The sequence below is a fragment of the Drosophila albomicans genome, chromosome 3 (genome assembly GCF_009650485.2).
Source record: "Drosophila albomicans strain 15112-1751.03 chromosome 3, ASM965048v2, whole genome shotgun sequence".
NCBI classification, from domain to species: Eukaryota; Metazoa; Arthropoda; class Insecta; order Diptera; family Drosophilidae; genus Drosophila; species Drosophila albomicans.
In genome coordinates, this window is record NC_047629.2 from 12,606,345 (window position 1) to 12,632,500 (window position 26,156).

At 37.5% G+C, this 26,156-nt stretch overlaps 3 protein-coding genes and 1 non-coding gene across 5 annotated transcripts in view; 2 read left to right on the top strand and 2 right to left on the bottom strand.

Moving 5' to 3' along the window:
- The first annotated feature begins 181 nt into the window (after positions 1-181).
- LOC117567543 (RING-box protein 2) overlaps positions 182-26,156 on the top strand; it is a 29,138-nt gene continuing 3,163 nt past the window's right edge. Inside the window, exon 1 of the mRNA XM_034247591.2 lies at positions 182-408. Within this exon, the coding sequence (XP_034103482.1) occupies positions 255-408 (154 nt within the window). The 5' untranslated portion in view covers positions 182-254. The remainder of the gene's footprint in view (positions 409-26,156) is intronic.
- Positions 2,734-12,811, bottom strand: LOC117567542 (facilitated trehalose transporter Tret1). Of its 2 annotated transcripts, XM_034247589.2 has the most exons (8): positions 12,713-12,811; positions 9,730-10,087; positions 7,505-8,523; positions 7,158-7,308; positions 4,903-5,028; positions 4,050-4,835; positions 3,697-3,982; positions 2,734-3,629 (listed from the first exon to the last, which is right to left on the bottom strand). In XM_034247589.2, the coding sequence occupies exons 2-8, from the start codon at positions 9,871-9,873 to the stop codon at positions 3,442-3,444; spliced, it is 2,700 nt and encodes an 899-aa protein (XP_034103480.1). In that variant the 5' UTR covers positions 9,874-10,087; positions 12,713-12,811; the 3' UTR covers positions 2,734-3,441. The 2 variants fall into 2 exon arrangements, with proteins under 2 accessions (XP_034103480.1, XP_034103481.1); XM_034247590.2 differs by lacking the exons at positions 7,158-7,308; positions 7,505-8,523; positions 9,730-10,087; positions 12,713-12,811 and adding an exon at positions 5,118-5,316.
- Trnam-cau (transfer RNA methionine (anticodon CAU)) lies at positions 18,075-18,147 on the top strand. Its single transcript has one exon. It is a non-coding gene; the product is annotated as a tRNA-Met (tRNA).
- On the bottom strand, positions 24,479-25,141 carry LOC117571359 (uncharacterized). Its single transcript, XM_052005225.1, has 3 exons — positions 25,085-25,141; positions 24,693-25,028; positions 24,479-24,631 (listed from the first exon to the last, which is right to left on the bottom strand). Exons 1-3 carry the CDS (start codon positions 25,139-25,141, stop codon positions 24,485-24,487), a joined length of 540 nt encoding a protein of 179 aa, XP_051861185.1. The 3' UTR covers positions 24,479-24,484.

Below are 26,156 nucleotides of genomic sequence, written 5' to 3' on the forward strand. Positions count from 1 at the left end.
AAGCAAACACACAAAAACACAATATAAGCATTTAGCGCACATTCAAATTGCGCGCCTGCAAGCACAGGGTGACACAGCTGACACAAGACTTTGCGTGTGGAAGTTGTGGAACTACCGCTTTGACCATTCAAAGAACAGCTGTTACTGGCAGTCAAGAAGAAGCATCGCGGCATTCACTGGGCGTAAACAAAAACATTGCTGAGCAAGACAAAAGTTGTAGTGTTTTTTTAATTTTCAATTGAAATATCGCAATCATGGCCGACGATGGGGAAAACTCATTGGATAGCAGACCCAACGATGATAGTAAGCCGGAGAAAATGTTTACGCTGAAGAAATGGAATGCAGTGGCCATGTGGAGCTGGGACGTTGAATGCGACATTTGCGCCATTTGCCGCGTTCAAGTCATGGGTGAGTCGCCGTTGCTGTCCAAGAGTTTATTATTACAAAATTATTGCTTTTACTATTACTACATAGCTGCGTTGCAACGGCAAATGAGCTGCAGTTGATTGCAGCATTTTCATCAAACAGAGAAAATATTGAGCAAAGATTCATTGATTAAGCCACTCTGCTTGCAATCCTTCTACAGGACTTTTTCGTAGCCCCATAAGCGTGCATGTATTTACTATTGTTAATTAATAGTTGAAGCGAAGTTAGATCACTTAACTTAGGATTAGACTTTATATTGTAGATACGGACACAGAGGTCTTAAGTTAAGCAAGATCGATTTTTAGCTCTTAGCTTCCTGATAGTCTGTGGTATTTCTATGTATATATAGTGGTAATTTTCGATTTCCAAACTATTTCAACCTCATTAATTTTAAATAAATATAAAACTTAGTTATTTTAGAACATATTCATTCTTAATAACATTGGTTTTTCGTGTAGACACTTCTGTCTTCTGTGCATGTAAGCTATTCCCATTTGAACTGTTCCCATGCTCCAAGTACTGGGTACAGTTTACTGAAAGCAGCAAAACTGTCAACTGTTAGACTGTGAAGTGCACAGCAACAGCAGCTATGCACATTCTCTCTCTCTCTCTCGCTCCTTTCTGCTGTGAGTGCAGTAAGCAGATGCATATATGTATATATGTAAGTCGATTAAAGAGTTTTGCAACTTAGGGTAAATAGATGGGGTGTGAGGTCTTGTCCTTGACTTGTCTTTTGTCAAATCTGAATATTTTCCCAATGCATATTTTGTTACCAACCCTTCTCTACACTATCTCTCTTTCTATTGTCTTAACGTTTAAAGTTTTCTTATTTTTACATTTACTATTTGCTGTCGCAGTTTTTACTGCCTATCATCTGGTGACATCAGCAGAGTAAAACTGATTTAATGCGGTTTGTTTGACTGCAACAATAAATATTTACATTAAATATATTTATATATTATTCTGTATATAATATTTTTTTTATAAAATTAGTAATCGCTTAATTATTTGATATGGGCAAAAAAATACGGCTTATCATCTCATTAATTTGTTATTTTATGACGTTCACATCAAGTATTTGTATATACTTAATAAATCCCAGTGATTTTGCGTAATCAGAGTTTATAATATAAAATCGTTGAAGGTATAGGAAAATCTGACCGGCTTGTTCCGGAATTGGGAATCTTTTAAGGTATGGGAAAGCCTGACCGGCTTATTCCAGAAATTTTGTTTTCATAAGCAACGTTTTTACTCATTATATGAAGTAAAAGAATTTTTTGCTGATCTGTGTACATGTCTATTTGTTTTATTTATTAAAGCCTTCTAAAATGACAAAAGCAGAAGACTAATAAAGTTTGTTTAATGTGGCTAAATGTAACTTTTAATATATTTAATTTTATTGTTAACTTTTGTGATATCTTATTGCTACATGAAGTTAAACGTTGATGTTAGCATAGTTGAAACTTGTGATTTTTGGCATTGATCCTATTTTTTATATGATATTATCTTTGATCTATATTCTACTGATTGAATTTGATGTAATAAAACCGGAGTTTCCTCCTATAACTATACCTATTCTTATTCCTTGTCCTATTACTATTCCTATTCCTATTACTATTCCTATTATTATTCCTATTCCTATTCCTCTTTCTATTCCTACTAATGTTCCTATACCTATTAACCTTCCTATTCTACAGATTTTCCTATTCCTATTTTTATTCCTATTCCTATTCCTATGAAGTATATATTTGTATATTCTATGGTAGTATGACGTACATTCCCTTTGACCTATATTCCCGGTTTGAGCTTTATGCAATCAATCAGGTAGATTCTTATCTGCTATAGTAATAGTTATTCCAAAAATAGACCTAGAGGCTACTCTATGAATTGAATAACGATGTTTATGCATTTCATAGTAGATTGGAGCTGGTGAGTTCATAATCAGTGCATTCGGGCAATAACTGCGTCTTTCATTTGCTTACATTTATGGCCCGGCTGGGTGATAAGACCCTGATCCGTAATCTATATTCAACACCAGGGCTTTGTCTTCCCCAAAGTGTAATTGTGCGCGTTTGAGAGTCAATACGAAATCGTTTAACTTTGCTTTGGAACATGCAAATAGAACATAGGAACAGTTAGCTGATTACGTACCTTACTTATATATTTTCGAGACCATAAATTTTAATATAATGTTCACGTATTTGCATTGTGGAACTGTGAAATGCATTCTGGAAGGTCGCATGCAAATAGCTGAGAGACAGAGGCGGCGTTGTATAAAGGGGGGAGTGGAAATAATTGAAAGTAAACTGTATTTGTGATTTTGTATTTTTTGTTGTTTAGTGTTTGTTTGTATATTCATAAAATTAATTTACAATATTCATGTACAATTTTTGCTTGCAGCTGCTGCGAGTGATATTGTGAATTTTTAGATTCATACATATTATTCGAATGGCCAATTGAATAGCTCTTTCTCTGCCTCATTCTTACACATTCGCATTGATTTTTGTGGTGGGTTCTAAGTGGGGCACTTTACAGATTTGGCCTTTTGATAGATTTCTTTTTCTTTTACTTAACTAGGACACAATGTCATTTGTCTACAGCGATAAATTCAATTCATAATTAGTGCTAAACTCATAATTTACAATCGATCTTAACGATTAAAATAATAATTACAATAATCATAACAATATAATAATAATAATAATATTAACTATAATAATAACAATAAAGGAAATTCTTGTTGCTCGTCTACTTTTGCAATCGGCATATTTCGGCCATAATTTGTATATGTATATCTGTATATCTTTTTGTTTTTTTAGTTTAGTTTTTTCTTCTTTTTTTTTGTAGTATACAATGAATAGCTCTAACTATCGATAACTCTGGCGATAACTGCATTAGCTATCGTGTCAACATTATCGTTGTACTTAAGCACTAGGGCACTAGTCTAATATTTGGTTTGATCGCTTCAAAGATCCTTCTTTTTGTTGCTGTTTGATGGCTGTTCTTTGTCCCCATTTACATGTTGAAGGACAGCGGCTTGATGTTGGCCACCGACGACATGCGTCGGACACGTCCCATCATCTTGCGCTCAATGTCCTCCAGGCTTTTGCCTTGCGTTTCGGGCACATAGATTATCACAAAGAACAGGCCAACGAAGCAGATGGCGCCGAACATCCAGAAAGCGCCATGAGCGCCCATAAAATCTGCACAAAATCAAGGAACAAGTTAGTCAGGTTTTAAGGGGAATATTTACGGGGATTAATGCCTTACCTATCATATCCTGGAAGGACTTGGTCACCACGAATGTGCAGGACCAGTTGAATGCGGTGGCCACACTGGCCGCCGATCCTCGGATCTTGGCAGGCAGAATCTCGCCCATCATCAGCCAGGGAATGGGACCAAAGCCCAGCGAGAAGCCAAGTATATAGACGACAAAGCAGCTCAGCGGCAACCAACCGAATTCTGAGGTGTCCATGCCCGTGGATTTGCAATAGAAGAAGCCGCCCAGCACAAACAGTGTCAGGATCATGGCCACATTAGACACATACAGCAAAATCTAAGACGGGGAAAGCACAAAATTAATATACCGATAAAACTTAAGCTTGAGAATGCGGTAAACTTACTTTGCGTCCGGCACGATCGATCAGCAGAGTGGCAATAAACGTGGCGATGAAGTTGACAATGCCCACAATGATGGTGCATAAATTGCCATCGATGGTGGAGCCGGCATCCTTGAAGATTTGCACCGTATAGAAGATGACCGCATTGATGCCGCTCAACTGCTGGAAGAACATCAGACCCAACGAGATGGACAACGGTTTCAGATTGCTGCGCTTCAGCAGCTCCAACATCGTGTTCTGCGTCGCCTGACGATCCGCATCCGCCTGGGAGCGCATCAAACCCTTCAGCTCCGGCTCCACATCGGCCTCCTTGCCACGCAGCCAAATAAGCGCTTTGCGTGCACGCTCCTCGCGTCCACGGCTCACATACCAACGCGGCGTCTCCGGGATGAGGAACATCAGCAGGAGGAAGGGAACCGGAAGAGCGGAACCCAAGAACGCCAGCATTGACCAATCCATATAGGTGCCCGCAACAAAGCCGACAAGGATGCCAATGTTACCGAATGCCGTGGGCAGCAAACCCAACGTGCCTCGGACCTCGGGTTGCACCGTTTCACCCAGATAGACGGGCAACGACAGCGAAGCAATGCCCACACAGAAACCGGCGAGGAAGCGACCGCAGAGCACCATGGCCACATTGACGGCACAGGCGATGAGCAGCCAGGAGATGATGAAGGGCACCGCGGTGGCCAGAATGGTGTTGCGTCTGCCCAGATACTCGATGAAGGGACCGCCCGCAATGCCGCCCATCAAGCCAGCCAGCGGCATAATTCCACCCACCCAAGAAGCCTGCAACAAAGTGAAGGAATATTGATTAATTTCCTGCTGTTGTTTCCTTTGAGGAGCTCTCACTTACCGCTTGCGGCGTGACCGTAAAGGAGGTGATATTGGGGTTGGTCATGGAGACAAGAGCTGGCGAGGTGTAAGAGCTGGCAAAGCCCACGACCAGCGAGCCCATCGAGACGCTCAACGCAGCGAGCACCTGAAATCGACAGACAAAAGAATGAATTTTAATTAAAAATCCTTTAAGTTTGGGAAGTGATTTGGAAGCTGTCAAAGTGAACCTCGAACCTGGGAGTAAGTGCACTTGGCTTTGGGCTCATCGACGGGCACCGAGAAGGACACATGAGTGTCCGCGCGCATCAGGATCTTCATGATTAGGCGATTTTCTACTCTACTTTCTGTTGAATGTGCAACCTTGTTTCACGATTCCGCCTTTCACTTGCGACTTTTGACTGACTACGCTTTATATTTGCACTGCACTTGAACAGACAAAAACTAAACTGCAACTGAAACTGCAACGGCGAACAATCGATTTTGTCGTCAGCTAATAAAACTGTTATAGGCTACGCTCAGTGAGATCTTTGGCTGTGATTTGATGCCCGATCACGTACGAGAGACATCACGGATTTATGCGACACTATCGATCGTTGGATCGTTGGATTTGAACTTAGTCTGTTTGCGTAGTCTTATCAATGCGAGAAGAGTTCACGCTGTTGGCGAATGCGTTTGAGTTTTGTTCGCGGAGAGAGCTCCAGTCGATTTACGTTCGCTTTGCCAAGTGCAACTAAGCTGTTTGCTGTTTGACCCTGGGTTGGAGCACAGTCGAGATGATTGACTGATTGAAGCACTGACGGACTGACGGACTGTTGCAGTTCATTTTGCATTTTGCATTTGGATTGATGGGTCAATCTATCAGTTATTGAGGAGCGCTGCTTGTGTATTTTTAGTCTGCGCATAAACCTCAACTTAACTCTGGCGTTATTTCAGTTTCAATTTCAATTAACCGGATTAGGGGTTGGGACGAGGGACGAGGGAGGAGGTAGGTCTAATCTGGGCGTGCGAAAATAGCCCGGACACGCGCTCGAGTCGCTCTAAATTGCGGGCAAAGCACACTCACACACACACACATACACAGAGTATATGAATTGCGAGTGCGCGCTTGAATGCTTTATGGCAATATTAATGCCATTCATAAGGCCAGACCCCATGACACGCCTCCCTCTCTCTCTGCTCTCCGCTCTACGCCCCCTCTCTCGGTGCCCACGCGCTACGCATGTGCTCACACATCTCACACTCAGTTGGAGGCGCCAGTTTAGCAACAGTCTGAATTCTCATTCTCATTCGCAGTCGTCGCAATCCTTAACGAGCCAACAATAGCTGCGAGCCAGCAACAACAGCAATGGTAGCTACAATGTTTATGCCATGTAAATGGCGATCAATTGCTGCAGGCTACGTCATGAGCCATTAATAACTATCATACTTTAACTACTAAACATACTACGCACAAACTAATGACAATCTATAATTCTAAACGATGTTCGAAGTTTGAGTTCATGATAAGCTTCATCGCATAAACGATGTTCTAAAGTCATCAAATGCTAAACAACATTTTGAGTTTGAGTTCATGATAAGCTTCATCGCATAAATGACAACATTTTAAGTTTGAGTTCATGATAAACTTCATCGTATAAACGATGCTCTAAAGGCATTATAAACGTAACATATATGTTCTTTAGAACCTACTCAGACCAACAAAGTCGAAGTTATTGATTTATATTGATGAGTAAAGAATGCCCATAGTATTTTTGCATTATCAATAATTGATTAAGTATTGACTGTACAAATATGTTGATAATCCATCAATGATGCTAAAGCAAAAAAACCCCATTTCATGATAAGCTATATGGTGTACACTTATTGTTTCACGCCATTATAAACTTATATGTTCTTCAGAATTGACTCTGACGAAGTTATCAAGCAAAAGTTCACGGGAAAGTCGATTGTCACATTGATGAGTAAAGAATACCTATAATATATAGGCATTATCAACATATAACATAACAACAGTTATCTGGCAAGCGGACTGTACCCAAGAGAACTAAGCAAGAGTCAATTCATGATTAGCTGAGTCAACCAATTGGAGTATTTAAACTATTAAACATGAATGGAATTTCTTTGAATTATACAATTTGCTTACTTAGTTTTGAATTGAATATTGGAAATCGTGAAATATTTAACTAAGTCAACTAATTTGCTGCTTGTTCGCGTTAAGCTTCATCGCATAAACCACGTTCACTTTAACTAAGCACTTTCTCTAGTTTGACCTACCTGGGTCCAAATAAAGATGGGATTCGTGGTGGGCCTGTAGACCTCGAGCTTGGGTTTGCCATCCTCGGTGATCTGACGGACAAATGGCACCGCGTGCCGGATGTTGTCGCCCCGCTTGTTGCCCATGTCGTCCATCTCGTACAGTCGCCGGCTGCGTAACCGAAAAAAAACGAGACACAGACGAAAAGAAATACAAATTAATCAAAGCGAACAACGAATTGACAAATTGCGTCGCAGCCACAACAAGTGGAGCAATTGCGTCACTTTAGACACACACTATATATAGTATAAAGGGGGGATAAATAGTGAATAGAGCAAAGGGGGGATAAATGGATGGATTCACTCACCTCTTGCGTGAATCTGTGCTGATGGAGCGCTGTTGCTGGAAGTTCTGTCGCGAGCTGAGGAAATCCTCGTCACTCTCGGTATCCAGATCCTTCAGGTCAATGATGACGGGCTTCGTAATGTCCTTGGGCCGATGGATCAAACGCTTGTGCTCGGCGTCGTCGCCCTCCTCGTCGCTGTCGGTGCTGGAGCCTTGTAATACTTTGTCGAGCTTGAATGTGACACGCGGATCGAGACTCTGATGCTTGCGACCCTGGAACTCGCGACGTGTTTTGTGAAATTCCTCCTCGGAGGACGAGTCCTTGAGCAGATCCTCGAGAAACCGAGTGCCCTTGATGTCGAGGGAAACGTGCTTTTTAGCCTGAAACTGCCGACGATTGTCGCTGGCCAAGATGTGCTTGAGGTCCTTGAGAATGCCCTTGTGATCGACACTCGTCGCCTTCTGCTGCTGGAAGCCAATGCGCTTATCCTCGAAGCTATCCTCGTCACTGCTCTCGGCTGCTGCAGCTGCCGCTGATGTCGGTTTGCTGCCCTGCTTCTCGAAGGACACACGTGATCCCTTAAGGGATTGCTTGCTGCGTTGCAGCTCTTCGCCTCCGCGTTGCTGGCGATCGCGATGTGGCTCCAACGATGTTGGCGGTGGCGGCAACGGTGTCAATTCCAAGCTGCCGCTGCCACGCAATGTGCCACGTTGTGATTGCTGCTGTTGCTGTTGTTGTTGTTGATATTGTTGCTGCTGTGATTGCTGTGTATGCGTCTGCAGCTGTGGCGGCTCGTTGATGTCGTCGTCATCGACCAAAGGACGAAAAGATAGCGGCGTCTCGTCGTCTACGTCGTGCAACAGTCTCAGCTGTTGGTGTTGCTGTTGCTGTGGTTGCTGCTGCTGTTGTTGTTGCTGTGGATGCCGCTGTGGCGCCGCTTGTGGGAACGGAAACGGATCCTCTGGCAGTATTGTGTCGAGACTTGTGCCCGTATTCGATGTTGACAGATTGCTCTCCACACGATGATAGCCCAGCTCCTCCTGCACAATTGTTAAAACACACAAACTCGATTAATACCGAAAGTTTCTTCTTTTCTTTTTTTGCCGCTGCTGCCACACACGCAATACTGTTCGCTATTGCGAATCAATGAATTCAAAGTCCCGGCAAGAGATTATATACAGACCTTATTTCCACTCAATCGAACTGTTCTTGAGAGCTGCTGGTCAAAGCCAAATATTAACCCCCGACTCAAGATTCATGATTCGACATTCGAGATTCGAGATTGAAGACTCATTATTCCAGCATGCTTCGTACCTCTTATCTCGCGATTCGTTTTCGCTTTCATCTACATTAATCTGAAATTACTCTAATCCTGGTTGGGTCTAACAGCTAAGGAATGACTTGAGTTCCCTATTTTAAATTCTGGAGAAGTATTAGCTAAAATATCTACTTTAGAATGTTACACGACTTTAATCTTAAGTAACAAAATTCTCATTCTTAACATCTAAACTTCCACTGAACAAGTATTGTTTTTTAAACATTTTTGCATTATCTTTCAAGTTGCAATTTTCATTATTACATTATCATTAACAATTACATTACAAAGATTTAAAAGATCGTTAGATCATCATTAATAGATCGAAATCACAATGAAATCACAATCTTGACATTTAAAAGTTCCTCAAAAATTAATTTGAAAATGCAAATATTTAAATCATATTTCTATCAGCTTAATTTGAAGATACTATTATTATAATATATTTGCTCTAGTAAAATCTTCACAATTTAAAGTTTTTTGAAAATAAATTTAAAAGTTCAAATATCTAAATCATATTCAGATGAGTTCAATACGAAGATACTAAGCACTAAGCTTTAAAATTCCAAAATAAATCTTAGTAGACTAAAAAAGAAACTTTAATTTCCTAAATTTCAAATTTCTGTATAAATTTAGGGACTTAATTAATTTTATAGGGGTTTTTCCTCAGTTAGTCAAATGAATAATTTCAATATAAAAAATAATTAAAGTTTATGCATGTGAGCTTCATTCATAATCGCAAGTGTGAATAATAATTTTACGATCGCAGTCGTAAAATTCGCAGAGGTTTTTAAAACTATATTCATAATCTCTAATTGCTTGACGTATGTAGTTGTGTGGCAACAGCTCAACAGTAATCTCAAAGATGAAAAAGTATCTACATCTTCAAGCTGAGAATCATTTTAATTAATTACTAATTAGTAATACTTACACCTGCTCTTGTTAGTTTTTCCTTAAGCTTGCCCATGGCGCTGCTCAGCGGCTGATGATGATGATGGTGTCCCCCACCACTGCCACTTCCTCCTCCTCCTCCGCCGCCGCCGCCGCTGGCGCCTCGATTGTCACGTCCACTCATCTTATCAGTAGCAGCTGAATGCTGAACTTGAACTTGTTGGTATTTTGTATGCTTCTTTTTACCTTGGGGCAAACTGCCTTTTTTTGTAATTGATTCTTTGTAAAATTGTTTTCTTTTTTCTTTTCTCTCCTTGTTGATTTATGTAAATTGTAAACAAGGTCTCAGTGTGTGTGTGTGAGTTTGTAGTATTCTTTATATTTGGATTTTGTCTTTGCTGCAAAAGAGAGAAGAGATGGAGAATCAAATTCAATTAGAGTGTCTAATAATAATACATAGTTGTACTTAGTAGTAGTGTTTTATTTTTAGCACATATGCACTTGGACTCCTCCCATCGAAAGTTTTTTGCCCACTTGAACTAATCAGTTAAATATTGTCTACCACGTAGTGCCATTAATGTCGGCTGATGTCTGCTTCTTATCGTGTTTTGTGCTATTTGCTCTTTGATAGTGCGAGCCCCCGTGCATACAACATTCTAACTAATAGATATATATATGTAGGAAGCACACCCACTTTTCTAAAAATATATATATGTATATCACTGATACATATTTATTGAATATATATTCGCGTGAAATATGATTTTCTAAATAGGTCTAAGAGTCCTTGATAAAAACCCGTGACACTGTGCGACAGTCAAGCGCAAAAGTTAGCGCCCACAACAAACAACTGTCAAAAATTGAGCCACAAAGAATTGTTCATATTTCATTTTCGCACTTAACTGACACCTGTATGTTTACTGCTGACACCTACTGTACACAATAAATTGCCTTCTCTTATTTTTTTGGCTTGCAGACAGCTGTCGAAAAGTTTTTTTCAAAAAAATATATGTATATGATTTTTTTAATAATTTTTCTCGCAGATTAGCTAAACATAAGCCCTGCTAATTTTGACACATTTTTAGTGTTCGTTTTCTTTTTTTCACATTTTGTGCTATAAACAACAAAAATAGTATTTATAAGCACTTGTGTCAACATTTTTGTCGTCCACTGTTGGCGCCTTTTTCCGTTTTGTGAGTGCAAAAAGAGCGGAAAAAAAAGTGTTGTTTTGGTTTTAAAATTTTCCACACAAATATTTCGCTATGTGTTATTTTTATTGGCCAAAAATAATTTATGATCGTTTTTGTGGGACACAAAAAAGAAAGAAATGTGTAGAAAATAAACAGAAAAAGAATTGAAAGAATTGCGGTTGATGGCTTTCTGCGCTCATTCCTTGACTTTTGCTCCTGCGTCATGTGATGATTGTGATGCTAACAAAAAAACAAAAAAAAAACCGGGGCGCGTGGGCGCCGCCATGACGTCGACAGCGCTGCTAACAACAACAACGTTGTCGCCTCTTTGGCTGTGCCCATTTACTTATTTGGTGCGCTTTTCTATTGCTCTGTTGACATAACTTTGTTATTATGCACAAGGAGCTTTTCTGCAGGAGGGAGAAGGAAGGAAGTCTTTGCTGCATTTGCAATTGCGGCAAAAGTTGTGCAAATGACCTTGAACGCAGCTAGTGTATACTTTTTGTGTACTGTCTGTCAAGTGATTCATACTTGATATCTACTTCCACAAACACACATACACATATACATAGATACAATTGTTTTTGGGGGCAGGCGGCCTATCACTTAATGATCTACGTACCTACGATAATATGCAGAAACTATAATACATACGTATGCAAATACACATATACTCATGCACACACAAAGCGACGCATCGTGCTTAACTTTCGCTCTCTCTCTGGCTGTGACGCTCTCTTAAGCTTAGCGCCCATAGCATGCTCTTCTCAGACGTCAAGATTCTCTTACAATGTGCTCACGTGCTGTTAATATCACACGCTCTCGCACTCACTCACACTTGAACAATGCAACTTGTTGCTGTCAACAGTGCAACGTTGCGAATTTTGAAGTTCGTGTTTGGGCATTTATTTATAAATGAACCTTTTTCCATTTTTGGTTGCGTTTGTTGCTCTTAATTAATAAAGACGCGCCGCAGCCTGCGGCTTCTTACAATCAGACAATTTAACTTATTATAAGTACATATTATATTTAAGCATGCCCGTATTTTAATTTCGTCCAATTAATGACGCCCACGTTCGTCTGGTCTCTGGTCCGATTTCTCAAACGGTTAATGCTCAGAATTTTTCATTTTTGCGTATTTGAAAATTGCAATTATTGTTGTACTCAATTTTTCTCGATTTTCTCACTATACGTACAAACGTATCTAAACTATCTGAGTTGTTGTAGTTGCGATAAAAACAAATTCTAAATTTAACAATTTTTCACGGTCGCGCGTTCTCAAAAATGTTGTCGACAATTTTGCGAATTCTCTCATTTATTTCTTGTTTTGCTTATAGTTTCTTTTAGCCTTGATGTGGGTTTTTGTCTATTGTACTTTTGTTGTTATTATTGTTGTAGTTTTTACAGCACTTTTTGCCAAACACACAAATTACGTAAAACTAATGCATTAAATAACTTGAGACTTTGTGTCCAGTTGCACTACTTTTTTTTATGTATTTTAAATTTATACAACGAAAAATTCGCATAAATTTATATACCAGACACGCCACAGACTTTTTACAAGTTTTATTATAGTTTCATGGTATTTTTTGTTTGTTTGCATACATTTGAAGAAATCAGCGCGATACACAAAACTCGATAAGGCTACGACCGGAACTTGTAGCGCTATGAAAACTGTTCTAAAATAACTAGCACAGTGGTTAACCGAAATAATTCTTGAAACATTTTCTTAATATATTTAGTTGAAAATTATATTTATTTTAAATATTGCAATTCAAAATTTTGAACGTGTAGTTTGGGCATTCCACTTATCGCTAAACATTTTTTATTTACCTTATAACAAACTACTTTGATATCCACTAATGTGGCACTGAACACGATGTTGGAACGCGCGAAGTTTATATAGCACCAACCAATTGAGAAGCTCGTTCGAGCTTTTTTCACGGCAAGCAATACGGCATGAGTATGAGAGCGCTACACTCTCTCACTGTGTGCGCACTCTTCACATGTGTGTTGAATGTGGGCAAGATGTGGATATGCTATTGGGAGAGATTTTGGAGAGCGCCTATAGTATGAAGGCCGCAAAGAAGACATGAATGAAGTGCGGCGCCAATACACATGTAGTTTTTATCTTTGCTAGTGTGTGTGATGACGACGGCAACCATTAGATGATGAAAAGTGTAGAGCAAAGTTAAAGGTGTTCAAGTTGTTGTTGTCGCTCGCTTGGCGCGCCGGCGCAGCTGAGACGTCGCGTCGCTGTCGCTGTCTATGTGTAAGCATAGATTGGATGCTGCGCTGCCTTATGACGCATTATGGGCATTTCTTGGACGACGTGACGCGTCACAGTGGCACCAACAGCAGCAAAAAAGAGACATTATATTTTTATTGATTTGTTTTGGCTGCTGTGGCTGATGTTAATGGCGAGCCAATTGCGATGCCTGTGTGCGTTGCGTTTTGCAACGCCAATTGATTTTTATTTACACATATTTTCAATTGAAGTTTATTAAATTGACTTTGAGGGCGCGTGCAAATTTTGCAGCCTTGGAGCACATTTGCGTGGCACTTCTTCATTGCCTCGTTTTTTTTTTGTTTTTGCGCCTGACACAGCTCACATCGCCCCAATCTAATCAAATTTTTTTTTTGTTTTTGTTTTCTCCCCAAAAGACAAATAATTATTATGGCTCCAGTTGGCTACTAGTTTTGTTTGTATATTTTCGCTGCGAATCGTGCCCCCATTAGCGGAGGGGCTCGTCTCTCTATTTCATAACAAGCAATAAACATTGCCTCTCAATGAGTACGCACAATTGCCAACTGTTGTTTCAGTTTAAAAACCATGAGTGTCTGAGCACTCACACTCACATACAAAAGCTGCGCAAATATCTGAATGTGTGTGTGCGACATAGCGATTAACGGAAAGTTTTTAATCATGATATCTGCGTACTCAACATACCACATACCCTGTATCATGCACATTAATCATCAAGTCTATCAAGTTTTTATGATTTAGCAAATGTAAATTCAATTCAGAATTATTTATTTGATTATTTACACTGTTAGACTAGAATTTTAATGACTTAATCTAATACTAAATAAATGCAAAATTTCTACTAGGAATAAGTTTATTGTATCAAGTTAAAAAAACACGAAACTTTTTTAATATTCAGGTTTTTTTTAAATGACATTCTCATATTTTTTAAATGGCATAATGAAATTCTAATTAATTCCATAAAGTTCTCAATGAGTAGGTAACAAGTTTTTTGTAGTATGATTAACAACAAAAATTTTAAATATATTTCTTGATGCGTCTACATGCCATGAATATACCCGTTTGCTCTGCAATTTACCCATAAAATTTGCAAACAGGTGTATAATAAAATGCTCTTAGTAGTAAACTTGTTTATTTCACATAGATATCACTTTTTTAGGAACAATTGTTTCATACAAATATTTCAATGATATGCCAAAGTTTTACGTCAGTCAACTAACTAATACAATTCGTCTTTAATGAGTAGGAATATTCCTAATAGGTGCAACTTTACTTGAACGGGTTTAATAAAATGAAAACTACGGTATTTAGCTGTCTAGCATCTTATTGTCTTTCAGCATTTGGCATCTTAGGCGTCGACCGTCATTTGCCCTCGGCTTTGGCTTGAGCTTCAATCAATCTGCTCAATAATTACCGTGTATTTGCCATCTCTCAAGGCTTCACTGTACAGTCGAAAATGAAAAGAAACGATCATGGGCTAATACACATTGTCTTTTGTTTTTTTTTTTAATTTTGGGCACTAGGGGAGGTCAAACACGAGTCACCGTCACGAGTCATTTCAGCGCAAAACTTGTTTAGCGACCAACCCAAAAACAGTTCGAGGAATATGGAGAGCACTACAGAGGCATGTGCTCGATAAGTAGGGAACTAAAATGTGAGCAAATAAAGAGTTGTGTGTGAAGTATTGCGAAAAAAACGCAAAAACGAAAGTGCAATGAACTTGAGTACACGCTGAATTGCTTCGCATAGGTAAAGATGAAGTTAATGGGTCGATAAAGAGGTTTACAAAAAAATCTTTTTTCCCCTTTTTGATAACATAAAGTAAATTTGAAAAGATTTTCTATTTTAGAAGCATTTTATACATATAAAATAGCTTTGCTATTAATAGTGTTATCTTTTGGGAATTCATAAAAATGACTAGAATATTCATCCAGATAAAGAATTTCATTAATTGTTGTTTTCGATTTGATATTAATTTTCAAATCAGAATTTCATGATGACGTTCGTGTAAAAAAACACTTGTCACTGTTCTAAGTAGGAACGTTAACATGAAACAAAAAAAAAACAGAAAGCGTATCGCTGTGTGAAGTGGAGTGTGGAGTTATCGTTGCTTGCTTAGAGCTATTTTTAGAGCGAATTAAGCAGAAACAAGCGAAATTCATACAACCGCAAAAGACGCAGACGAGCCCCCAGTGACAAACGCTGCCAACGCTGCTGCCAACGTTGCTGCCAGTCGCCACAGAGGCAGCGCAAGAATGCTGTATGTAGTGTTGAGAGAGTAAAGAACAGCACAGCACAGCACGACTATGAGATGTAATGAGCAAGAATGGGACAGACAAAGGTGCTCGCGTGACTTTTACATGCATGGTACTCTAGGAAAGAGCGACAGAGGGAGAAAGAGAGAGTGAAAAAGAGTTGCAGTCGACAAATACAACGACACATGCGCAGGCGCACGTATTGCCCAAAAAGCTGATGCAATTGCCGTTTCTTGCGTCAGCAAATTTCTTGTTTGACTTTGTCTGTTGACTTGGCCTGAAAAGACATACTTGAAATACATACATACATATGTATTTATGTGTACCACATATGCAATAACTAAATTCTTATTGTGTGTGACAGATACAGAACACGCGCTAATTAACGCTGATAGCCAGCTGACGCCTTTGGCTTTCCCGCTTCCGGACATCGACCGAAAAAGCACGCGCAAATTAAAACAAATTAAAAGAAATCATTATTATTTTATCGAATTGATGTTTGGAGCTCGCAATCAGTGGCACACTCATTTCAATTGCTAAGCGATAAAAGTTGCCCACATTTTCCGCCAGCTCCAATAACAAATGTCACGTACATAGGCGAGAGAGATTATGTGAAGCGCTCTCTCTTCACACACACACACACACACACACACACACGCTTGCAAGCACGCGAGCGCCAATTGCTCTCACGATCTATATGTACATACTCTCTCTTTTGTAATTAAGCCAAAAATGCTAAATTTAGCGCATTCGAAATGCTACAAATAAAAGCAAAAACAACAAAAATTAACTAAAGCATGTGATGCCGGACATTGCGCCGCTCACCCGCTCACGCGCCATCTATACATATTATATACGTACATATATGTTCATATCTATGTAGGTATGTATATATATGTGTATGTTTGTTTTTGTTTTTATTTTGAACGTGGGCCCATTTTGGCACACAAGTTGAAAATATACACATATACATAAATATGTATGTATATGTGTGCAGATCTACATACATGTGTAATGATGGCGGTTTGTATGACGTGCGAGCTTTGTGACGACTGACGAGCCTCCAACTAACACACATGTAGAATGTGCTAGCACACAGTCACAAGCACATTCACACACTCACGCATACGCTGCCATTTTTATTCCCTTTTAACTGTGTAAAGCAAGCATGACTTGCTTGTCTATTCCAGTGCATTAAAATATTTTTGCAGATTAGATGATTAGGTGATTAAGTGCTCGATACTAGGCCAACTTTTTGCTTATCTGAACTTTCGATTGCAACTAGCTAGCAAAATCTGATAGCACGCCCATAAAAATATTTATAATACTTGGGTGACGATGACGACTGCGATTCAAATATTTTTGTGCAAAAACGTACTTTAAACTTTGAAGTCACAATGGCTGAACGGTTTGCCCCCAGTAAAAAAAAGCTCTCATCAACATCGATTGTATGACGCAGAGAGATTGCGCAAGCTCTCTTCTAACGAGAAAAGTTTTTAGATTTTTTAGTTTTGTGGTTGCTATTTTTAAAGTAAACATTTTGCTGTATTGTATTGTATACATATGTACTATATATGTAGATATATGTATGTACATATTTGTAGTCAGTAGTTTACTTTCTATGCAGGCAATAGAAGCATTGGTTCATTCAGGTAATTATGGCTAAATGGCACAAAACCAGCGCCCTTCATTCAAGGTCAAAGTCTCACGTCTCGCACGCTGACCAGTTCAAAGTTGTCGGCGCAAAGTCGTCGCCGTTGCCGTCGTCTAGCGCTAATAAAAGCTTTACGTCGATCGGCGGCACTTTGTTAATTAGCCACATGCATACTACACATACGCGCTTAGACGCATACAGATGTCTATGCATATATTAATATAATTTAAAATGGTAATTGTCTAACTGGTTATACCCCGTATGCAACAACTGGGTATATGCAGTTCTATAGCAGCTGGCAGCAGTTTTCACTTTACACACTCTTAACATATAGAGTATCTATGCGTCGTTCACCCAATTTCCATTGCTTTCGGAATTGGTATTTAGGATTCAAGCAGCTTGTGGTATATTTTTAGACATTCCTTTGCGATCTTTTAGCATTTCGTCATTTATTTCGCAAAACCCGTCCGATTGGATCAGTATTTCATTGAACAACAACATGAACAAAAAAAAAAGTATAATAAATGCATAGTTCGTAGTAAATTTAATTCAATAAAAAGTCGTATGGTCTGTAAGTTTGATATTTAAGAATTTGTGTAGTACTTTTCCTATACGCAATAAAAATTGATTGAATACTAGTGACAATTAAACAAAGTCGCATGATTGATGTTGTCAAGATGGAACCGAACTCAACTGATATTCTAATTGATATTACTCTATTGTTGTTTTTATATTTTGCCAACTTGGTAATTGACATTAATCAATGTTTGCATAAAATATTTACAATGCCCTTTAGTTATTTTCCAGAGCTTTCTTAAATACGTGCAAAAATGTGTCATGTCCTGCGTCTAATTGACAAAATAAATAAAATCAAAACAGAATGGCAAACTCAAAATCAAAATTCAATTGCAAATACAATTGCAAAAACAAAAACGCAAAAGTGCGCTTCATTTTAAAACGAAACAATTGCGCCACGTGGCAGCTGATTGAAGTAAGCAAACGGCTGTCGCTTAGAACATGGCCTCGGTGGCGCAGTAGGCAGCGCGTAAGTCTCATAATCTTAAGGTCGTGAGTTCGAGCCTCACCCGGGGCATGTAACTTTTTTTTTGCTCAGTTTTCTTCTATACACTTTTTTTTTTGAAAATTTATTTTAATAATATTGTGCGCCTTACACACGCAATGAAATGTCAAATTAAATAACAATTGCGTGTGGCAAACAACAATAACTATTAGATTACGTTGCTGCTGCTTTATGATAGACAAACTGTTAGATGGGAGCTGCTGTGTTCGTCCGCAATTTTGTAATAGTTACAGTTATAGTTACAGATTAACTTGAGGTAATTTATTCATAGCTACTGCTATAGTTAAAGCTTAAAGTCATTGGCAATTATAGTACAACAATTGCACGACATTACAAATGACATTCATTCGCTCACAATGCGAATATTGCAACTATTTTTGTTACTTTGCGCGTATTGGAATTTTATTTATAAAGTGAATTTATATGCAATCATTTTTGTTTTGTTTTGTTTACCTTTCGTCAGAGATTTTTCTATGAAATTGTTTACTAATTTAAAAAGTGTGACTAACTAAGAATAATAATAACAAATATAAAGAAAGATTGCAGCGATTGTTTTATCGACAACACGTATACGCCACGTAAACAGTGAGCAATGTGCACGGCGAGTTCACTTAGTTAGCCGCTATTCGAATAATTGCACCTAGTCAATATTTGCATACACCCACGACACGAGTCCGTCGAGCAACTCACGTGGATCGCCGTTGTCGAGAGAGTGTCAGTAATCAAACGATGTGCTGTCATATCTAAATAGCAACAAGTAATCTTAGCGCCTTTTATAGATTACTTATTACTGCACTCGCTGTAAAGTTTCCCTACCTCAAATTAACACTTTCGATATGATATGATTGATAAAATATACAGATAATAGTTGCAATGGCCACAAGAATCGATTGAAGTCTATTGAATGTGGATTTGTGGTAGACGGAATATTGCATAACTGTTTGATTAAACTCTTTTGATAAGATTATTAAGGTTCGTTTTTTTAGTGTAATTTGTTTCTAGTGTCTATCAACTTTAAAATCGGTTTATTCAAATTTTTTAAGATATTAATAATTTTTTTAAAATTTGGGTATACTGCTAATAAATATACATTTCTAAAATCAATTTTTTTTTTAGGATAAAAATTTTAAAAATTATTCTTAATGTAAATTTAGTCACTGTTGGTTTTCAATTGGTTTTTAAAATATCCTTGTTGATTAATTATAACTAACAAGTAAGAAATTAAAAAAAGTAAGAAAATAAGGATAACATATAATCATATAATATATCATAAAATCATATATTTGGTATGTTTATATAGTACTACATTCAAATATACCATAGAGCGCAAAATATACCAGATTGTCACCCAAAAACAACTAAGCCGCGTAAGTAAGCGTTTTTCTCCAAACAAAAGTATAAAATACTATAAAACTTGTAAAATATTCATTCGATTTATATTTATTTATACTTTATAGGGTAGAGATGCGTCATTCTCCCTGTTACATACATTTCATAGAGGCATAAAGCTATAATACCTTTCAACCCTATGGGTATAAATAAATACATTTTTTGTTTAAAATAGGCACTAAAAGAAAATAGTTTTTAAAATATCCCAAATGTTTAACAATGAAGTTAGAAATTTAAATTGAGAAACCCTTTTTTTTTTAGTTTGCTATTTTGACTTTTCAACCACATCAAACTTTAATTTTCAAAAGAATGTCATTCATGCAGGAATAGCAACGTATAATAATTCTTGTAGCCATATAAAGCATTTGTTTTGATGTGACAAGTGTTATTTTTTTAGTGCTGCCAATGCTATCAGATAAACACTTATTTTTCTGGCTGCCAGATATTCGCTCTCTCAGCTTACAACTGCTGTTTTGACTGTTCACTGATGGCTTATCGCTAGTTCACCTGGCCTGGCACCTGGAGTCCACAGTGCTTGACTTGGCATTAATCGGACACCCTTTGGTGGGATGATACAATGCATTATTTGCATACGGTTACGAGTTACACGTGCTTCGGCGCACTGCTTATGTAAAGTGTGCCAAAAGAGCAGACAACAACAAACCGAAATCCATAAAATCCAGCTACAACCAGAGCTGCAGTCTCCCTGATTTAGATCCAGTTTTGTAAGCAGTCGTCGCAAGGTCGACGGGATGAGATACCGTTATTACGATATTGTTATGCATTCTGTTATCACAGGGATTATCAGGTGTTGTGTCTCTCGTAACAATCCGGAGAAATAACATTATGACCGGCACTTATTGCCTCTAAATAAGTTTACTAAGAGATTTCATTTTCTGGAATAATGCTTTTTATAATTTTTAAAGCGAAAAATGTGAAAATTATATCTATACTATTTAAATAAAGAGTATTGCTTAAAGAGTTCAAGTAGAAGCAGAAAACTATTTTCCGATTTACAAAAGCAAAAATAAACTAAACTAACTAATATATACATTTTTATTATTCTTAATTCGATTTATACCAATTTGTATTATTTAATTTAATTTAATATAATTTATTTTTTCATATATTCATTTGATTTACCTTCATTGGAGTTGATTTGATTTCATTATATATTTTTTTTTGTGTAAACTGTAAAGATCAGAGTATCTTTTCCGTCTTCATCTTACTTATTTATGCATAAATTCCATAGAAGAACTTAAGATCGCCTCTTCTTCGAAATGATCACATGCAGCTGAAAGTTAAAGTAAAATGTTGATGCTGACTTCAAAACTCGTGTGCCATGTTTAAAGTGAAGTTGCGTGAAGTCCTAAATTTAAATCGAGTGGAAATTTTTAATGGAAATGTACCACAGCAAACACACGCACAAACACAACGCACAACACATTCTACACTCTTCTCACACACGCTGTATGTATACGAGCAGAAGAAGTGCAAACATTTAGAAATACAAATGTAAAAGGCAAAAGTGAAACGAAAATCGAAATTTTCCATTCATTTGTCGAACGCGTCACTTGTTGGGGATGCAAAGAAGAATCATCTCGTGGTCTTCCTTCTCCTTCTGCTCCTCCCTGAGACACTCGTGGATCTGTTTGTACCTTGCATGCAGTTTGCACTCGCTCTCACTCATGTCTCTCGCCTCTCTCACACACACACACGCTGTCTTCGTTGATGGGCTAAAAGTCATTTCAAGTTTGCAATGGTTACTGTTGCTGTTGTTGTTGCTTGTTGCTTGTTCTCTTTCAATTGTCTTTGCTTGCTTAGTGCCTTTGGCCTCAGCTGCTCACTCTCTCTCTCTCTCTCTCTGCTTGGGATCGTTCACCGTTTGTCGACCTACAAGTGGAATACGCCAGAATGGCCTGGCTCCGTCTCTGTCTTTCGCTCTCCTTCTTTCTCAGAGACACATTGCCAAAAATATGTAGTAGAATTTTGCTTCCCCATTGCCCTCAAATTGATCACAAGCATTTCGTTTTTGTTTGCCAATATTTTGTTGAACTTTCATGTACAATCGATGCTCGTTCAAATGAATTTTGAAGAGAGTGCAGCTGCCCTTATAAATAATGCATTAATGTGAAAAATCACCGGCGATGATCACTTAACTTATGCAAAACTTAATTGGAGTTTTAAAACCCATAATTAAAGCATATGTTTTACACAATCTGTTGTTGAGAATGGAAATTACCTAAAATTGTGCAGTATTGTTAGTTAATTAAGTTTAATATAGTCGCATTTGACTTTGTAACTGCATTGTAAACAGCAGTTAACAGTCAGTTAATAATATTCACACCTGTGTTTTGGTCACATGTGTAACTTTCCACAACTGAATGTCAGTTGTGACAAAAAGCGAAATCCTCTTACAAATTGTTAACGCTATTTAGTAGATTTCCTCCATTGCGACAATCTTCCATTGCAGTCCAATTCAAGATACGAAAATATGCAGTGCATCTGCAATAAAGCTTTTTGCGCTCTCTTTGCTGCATCTCTTTGATTGATGCATTCAAGAGCCACAGAGAGGGAGAGAGGCGAAGAGCTTTTATAAGAGCAAAATGGCGAGCCGGTTTGGGGGCCCGTTCGTTGTTCACTGGCGCACAAGACAGGCCCCCGTGCGTGACGTCACGTAAACAAGACCGTTACAGCAAAACGATAAAGCAGAAGACGAGAACAGCAACAACAACGAACTCGAAAACGAGTTGTGTTATACATAGTCGAAGCGTTGGAAGCAGTCTGCGGGTGGGTGGTAGGCATGGCAAATCGTGCAACGTGATATATGGTGTACTCGCAATCACAAGCAACTGTTGATCGGTGTCAGCCGACAAATCAATGCGAAAGAGAAACGCAAAGTGGGAGGGAGAGACCGACTGCATGTGACCGATATTTGCATCGATAAAGACGTAGTTATCGAAATGGAAATAAATGAATGCAAACGAGCCGCGTGTCACAAGTGTGAAAATTGTCAAACAGCAAATAGCACTAATTTTAGACGATCGACTGAAGTGATTCCTCGCCTCCTCCTCTTAACCGCGCGCGTCAACCTGTCTACGCTTTAACCTTGAACTTAAAAGCTTAGAGCGTCGCGTCAGAGTTACATAAGTCGCAGACAGAGAAGGGGAAAGTGAGACTGAGAGCAGAAGCGTCGCATATTTGCATATCTTGTCGTCTGGCTGGTTGCTTCGCTGGCTTTGGGTCTGAATTGCATTAGGCCCAGTTCATTGGCGTTTAGTCAGGTGTTTCAAACCGGAATTTTAATTGCATATATCTATCTATTTATATCTGTCTGGTCGTATCAGCCGACTTGTCTTACATATTTCACATGCCATTTTCGAGAACTGGTATTTTTTCCATACTCGATTTCGTTGCCCTTCAATGCGAATCAATTTGAATACTACGCTGCAAAAAAATATGCGAAGTTCGATGAGTTTATTTGTTACTGTTAAGTATGTGCTAAATAGTACACTAATTTCTCTAAAAATGAGCGCATTTCTGCCAAAGTACATATTATTTATTAATTTTGGATTGTTTTTGCTTAAAGTGCATTTGAACTTTCAATTAGCACAGCAAGCAGCTGCTGTTAGCATGATTGCAACTTCTGCGTGTCATAGCAAGCAGCTTCAGTAAGGGAGCGCATTTGGTTTACTTTACTTTTCTCCATTGCACAATGTGTATGCAAATCACCTGATGGCTTCGGAGTTCTGTGTCTGGCCGCTATCACGTCATTTGTCACGTTTCATTTCAGTTTCATTTCGCTAGTTTTTATGACCTGACAATGCAAGTTTTTAATTAACCCGCTTTTAATCGTCTGCTGCATTCTGTCGCTTTGCATAAAGCAAAAGATGCTAAACGGCGACACACCCTCCATTTGTCTGGCCCAAGTGACCCAATCCGACTGTCAGCACAATTTGAAATCAACTTTTTTCTTCTTCCTCACCTCCCCCTTTTTAACCACTTGTTGGAATGACGCATTAAATATTTTCTCAACTGCAAAGTGTGATCAAACTAGCTGAATAACTTTGCCAATTTTCAATTGAAAATGTTTCTTTGAATATTATTTTTTTGATAATTCTTATTTACAAAATAATAAAACAATATGACTATGAATTTTTTTAAAAATATGCATTTGTTAATAATTCATTTTAAATAAATTTACTCTCTTTGAAAATAATCAAATTATATACATATGTATATACTATCAAGGTACAACAACAAATTATTAGATCCAATAATATTTTTTACTATTCACAAAACTATTTTGAATTATTCTAAATATATATATTTGTTATTCATTTTTTTTTTTATAATTCTTATTTACAAAATAATAAAACAAAAATTAGATCAATAATATTATGATCCATAATAGTTTTGTACTATTTACAAAATTGCTATGAAAAAATATTAATTCGTTGATAATTAATTTTTAGTTTTTGGGAAGTAAAAAATTGGAAAACAGTTTTTAATTGTTCCTTTTTTAAATTTGTATGCTCTTCTATAAATAAAATGTATTTCAACCAAATATACTTAAATAAATATAATGAAAACCTTAATAAAAACCTTAAATAAATATAATGAAAACGAAATTGAATTGAACAATTTTTCACAGCACTCTAAATAGTTTTTGCGCCACTGTGACTCCGGCCCCTTTATTCGAGCAGGCCTCTCACATCAGCACGTAAGATCGTTAGATCAGTTCAGTATGGGAGCAGTAATTGTTTATTGACTTGATTGGCTTTAACTTGCCCAGACAATTATTATGGAGAACAGATGAACGCGTGCTCAAATACATGATGAAATATACAGTCATGAATTGGCATTCATTTCCATTCGATTATTCTGAAACCCACCGAATACGATCGGTTTGCAGTGAATAAGAAAAACAAAACACAACTAGTTTCGAGATCGCTCCACATTATTCTATTTTCTCAAAGAAAACTTGCGTCAATGTCAATGGTCGGCCATAGGAGTAGAAAGTAAAGTCAAGGCGATAAACTCCCGCCGGAACCGGCATATTCACCTTGGTAAAGTCTAAAGCAAACTTCTCCACACTCATATAGTCCTGAAAAAGGAATTAAAGAATAAGTAACCCAACAAAAAGAAATACTAAAACTTCAACGCACCTCATTCCAAGGACAACTATGATTAAAGTTGCTATACTTGCGAATGGTATCAAAGATAAATCTCTCGAAGGAAATATGATAACGTCGAGCGCCCATCAATTTGCAGAAATCAAAGAGCACATTATACATGAAAGGACGATATCCATCGCTGCGTTGAAAACATTGAAGCCTTGTGGTCAGATTTGTGATGGGTAATTTGAGCAATCCAACTTTAAGAGAGAGTTCCACATGATTTCGTCTGACAACCTTCAAGCGGCAATATTCGTACTTCGTAATTCCCGCATTTGTTGGCAGATCCATGCACTTCACATTCGTGAACTTTAGCAGACGTCCATTCTGTGAGAAAAGTTCATTCGATTATTCGATTTTCCTAAACAATTCCGATCACTTACCGCAACATCAAACAACATCAGAAATCCGAGTAGAACTTGCACTAACTTCAGCCACATTTTGGCATCTATTTTGTGTGTGGCAAATGCCATCAGTCATTTACCTATTTTTAAATCCAACTAAATGATAATTTAATTGATCGATGGCAATCGAATTCGGTTTGGGTAATTACGCTTCCCTGCTTTGTTTTTAGGGTTGTTGGCTTTACATGTGAAACGAGCATGGTAATGGGCTACAAAAATAGGTAACAACAAATCACTTAGCATAACTAAATATATCGCACGCTTGATTGAGCATCGCTTCTTAAATAGATAAGCTGTCGATTATTTTATAGATAGTAGGGAAGTTGGGATTAAGAGTGTAATTAATAATACCCTATGGGAAGCGGATATACAATAAAATGAATTGTTCTGTTATGGGAAGAAGTTCTCTTTTACTTTTACAATATTTTATATGCATAAATATTGACAATTTAAATTGAACATAGGCTGAAAATTAATTGTACTCTTTATCCTTACTTTCTTGCCTTTGTGCCTCCAGGAAATGTATGTAGCATGTATTTTCGACCCCATAACGAATATATATTCTTGATCAGCGTCATCAATTGAGATGATATAGCCATGTCCGTCTGACAATTTGGTGTATTTTGCACATTATGGTATATTTTGAATGTTACATTATACAAATATACCAACAATAACATTTGGTATAAATATTTCATATATTTAGTATTTTATGTTATTTTAGTATTTTATGATATTTTAGTATTTTGTGGTATTTTAGTATTTTATGGTATATAAATTCGGTATAATTTATATATTTTTTATTCAAAATAAGTAATGGGGGTCTTATAGTCGTGCACACTCAACTTTTCTAGTTGGCTTGGAACCTTTAAAATATTTTATAGTAAATACTTAGAAATACTTAGAATCTTGAGGAACATTTTTATGATGTTTTATGAATTTTGAGAATTAAAAAATATATAATTTATATATTTTTCAATTTTAGCTTTTGCTTTGAATTTTAAATTAAAGACTGCAAATATAAAATATAATTTGAAATTATTATTATTAG

What these genes read in the sequence shown, in the direction of transcription:
- LOC117567542 (XM_034247589.2), bottom strand. Translation starts at nt 9,873, where the DNA reads ATGAGTGGACGTGACAATCGAGGCGCCAGCGGCGGCGGCGGCGGAGGA. An exon ending in AAAAACTAACAAGAGCAGGT is followed by an intron (nt 8,524 to 9,729) that starts GTAAGTATTACT and finishes ACAATTGTGCAG; the next exon opens with GAGGAGCTGGGCTATCATCG. An exon ending in TTACGGTCACGCCGCAAGCG is followed by an intron (nt 4,836 to 4,902) that starts GTAAGTGAGAGC and finishes ACTTTGTTGCAG; the next exon opens with GCTTCTTGGGTGGGTGGAAT.
- LOC117571359 (XM_052005225.1), bottom strand. Translation starts at nt 25,141, where the DNA reads ATGTGGCTGAAGTTAGTGCAAGTTCTACTCGGATTTCTGATGTTGTTT. An exon ending in TGATGTTGTTTGATGTTGCG is followed by an intron (nt 25,029 to 25,084) that starts GTAAGTGATCGG and finishes CTTTTCTCACAG; the next exon opens with AATGGACGTCTGCTAAAGTT. An exon ending in ATAGTTGTCCTTGGAATGAG is followed by an intron (nt 24,632 to 24,692) that starts GTGCGTTGAAGT and finishes TTCCTTTTTCAG; the next exon opens with GACTATATGAGTGTGGAGAA.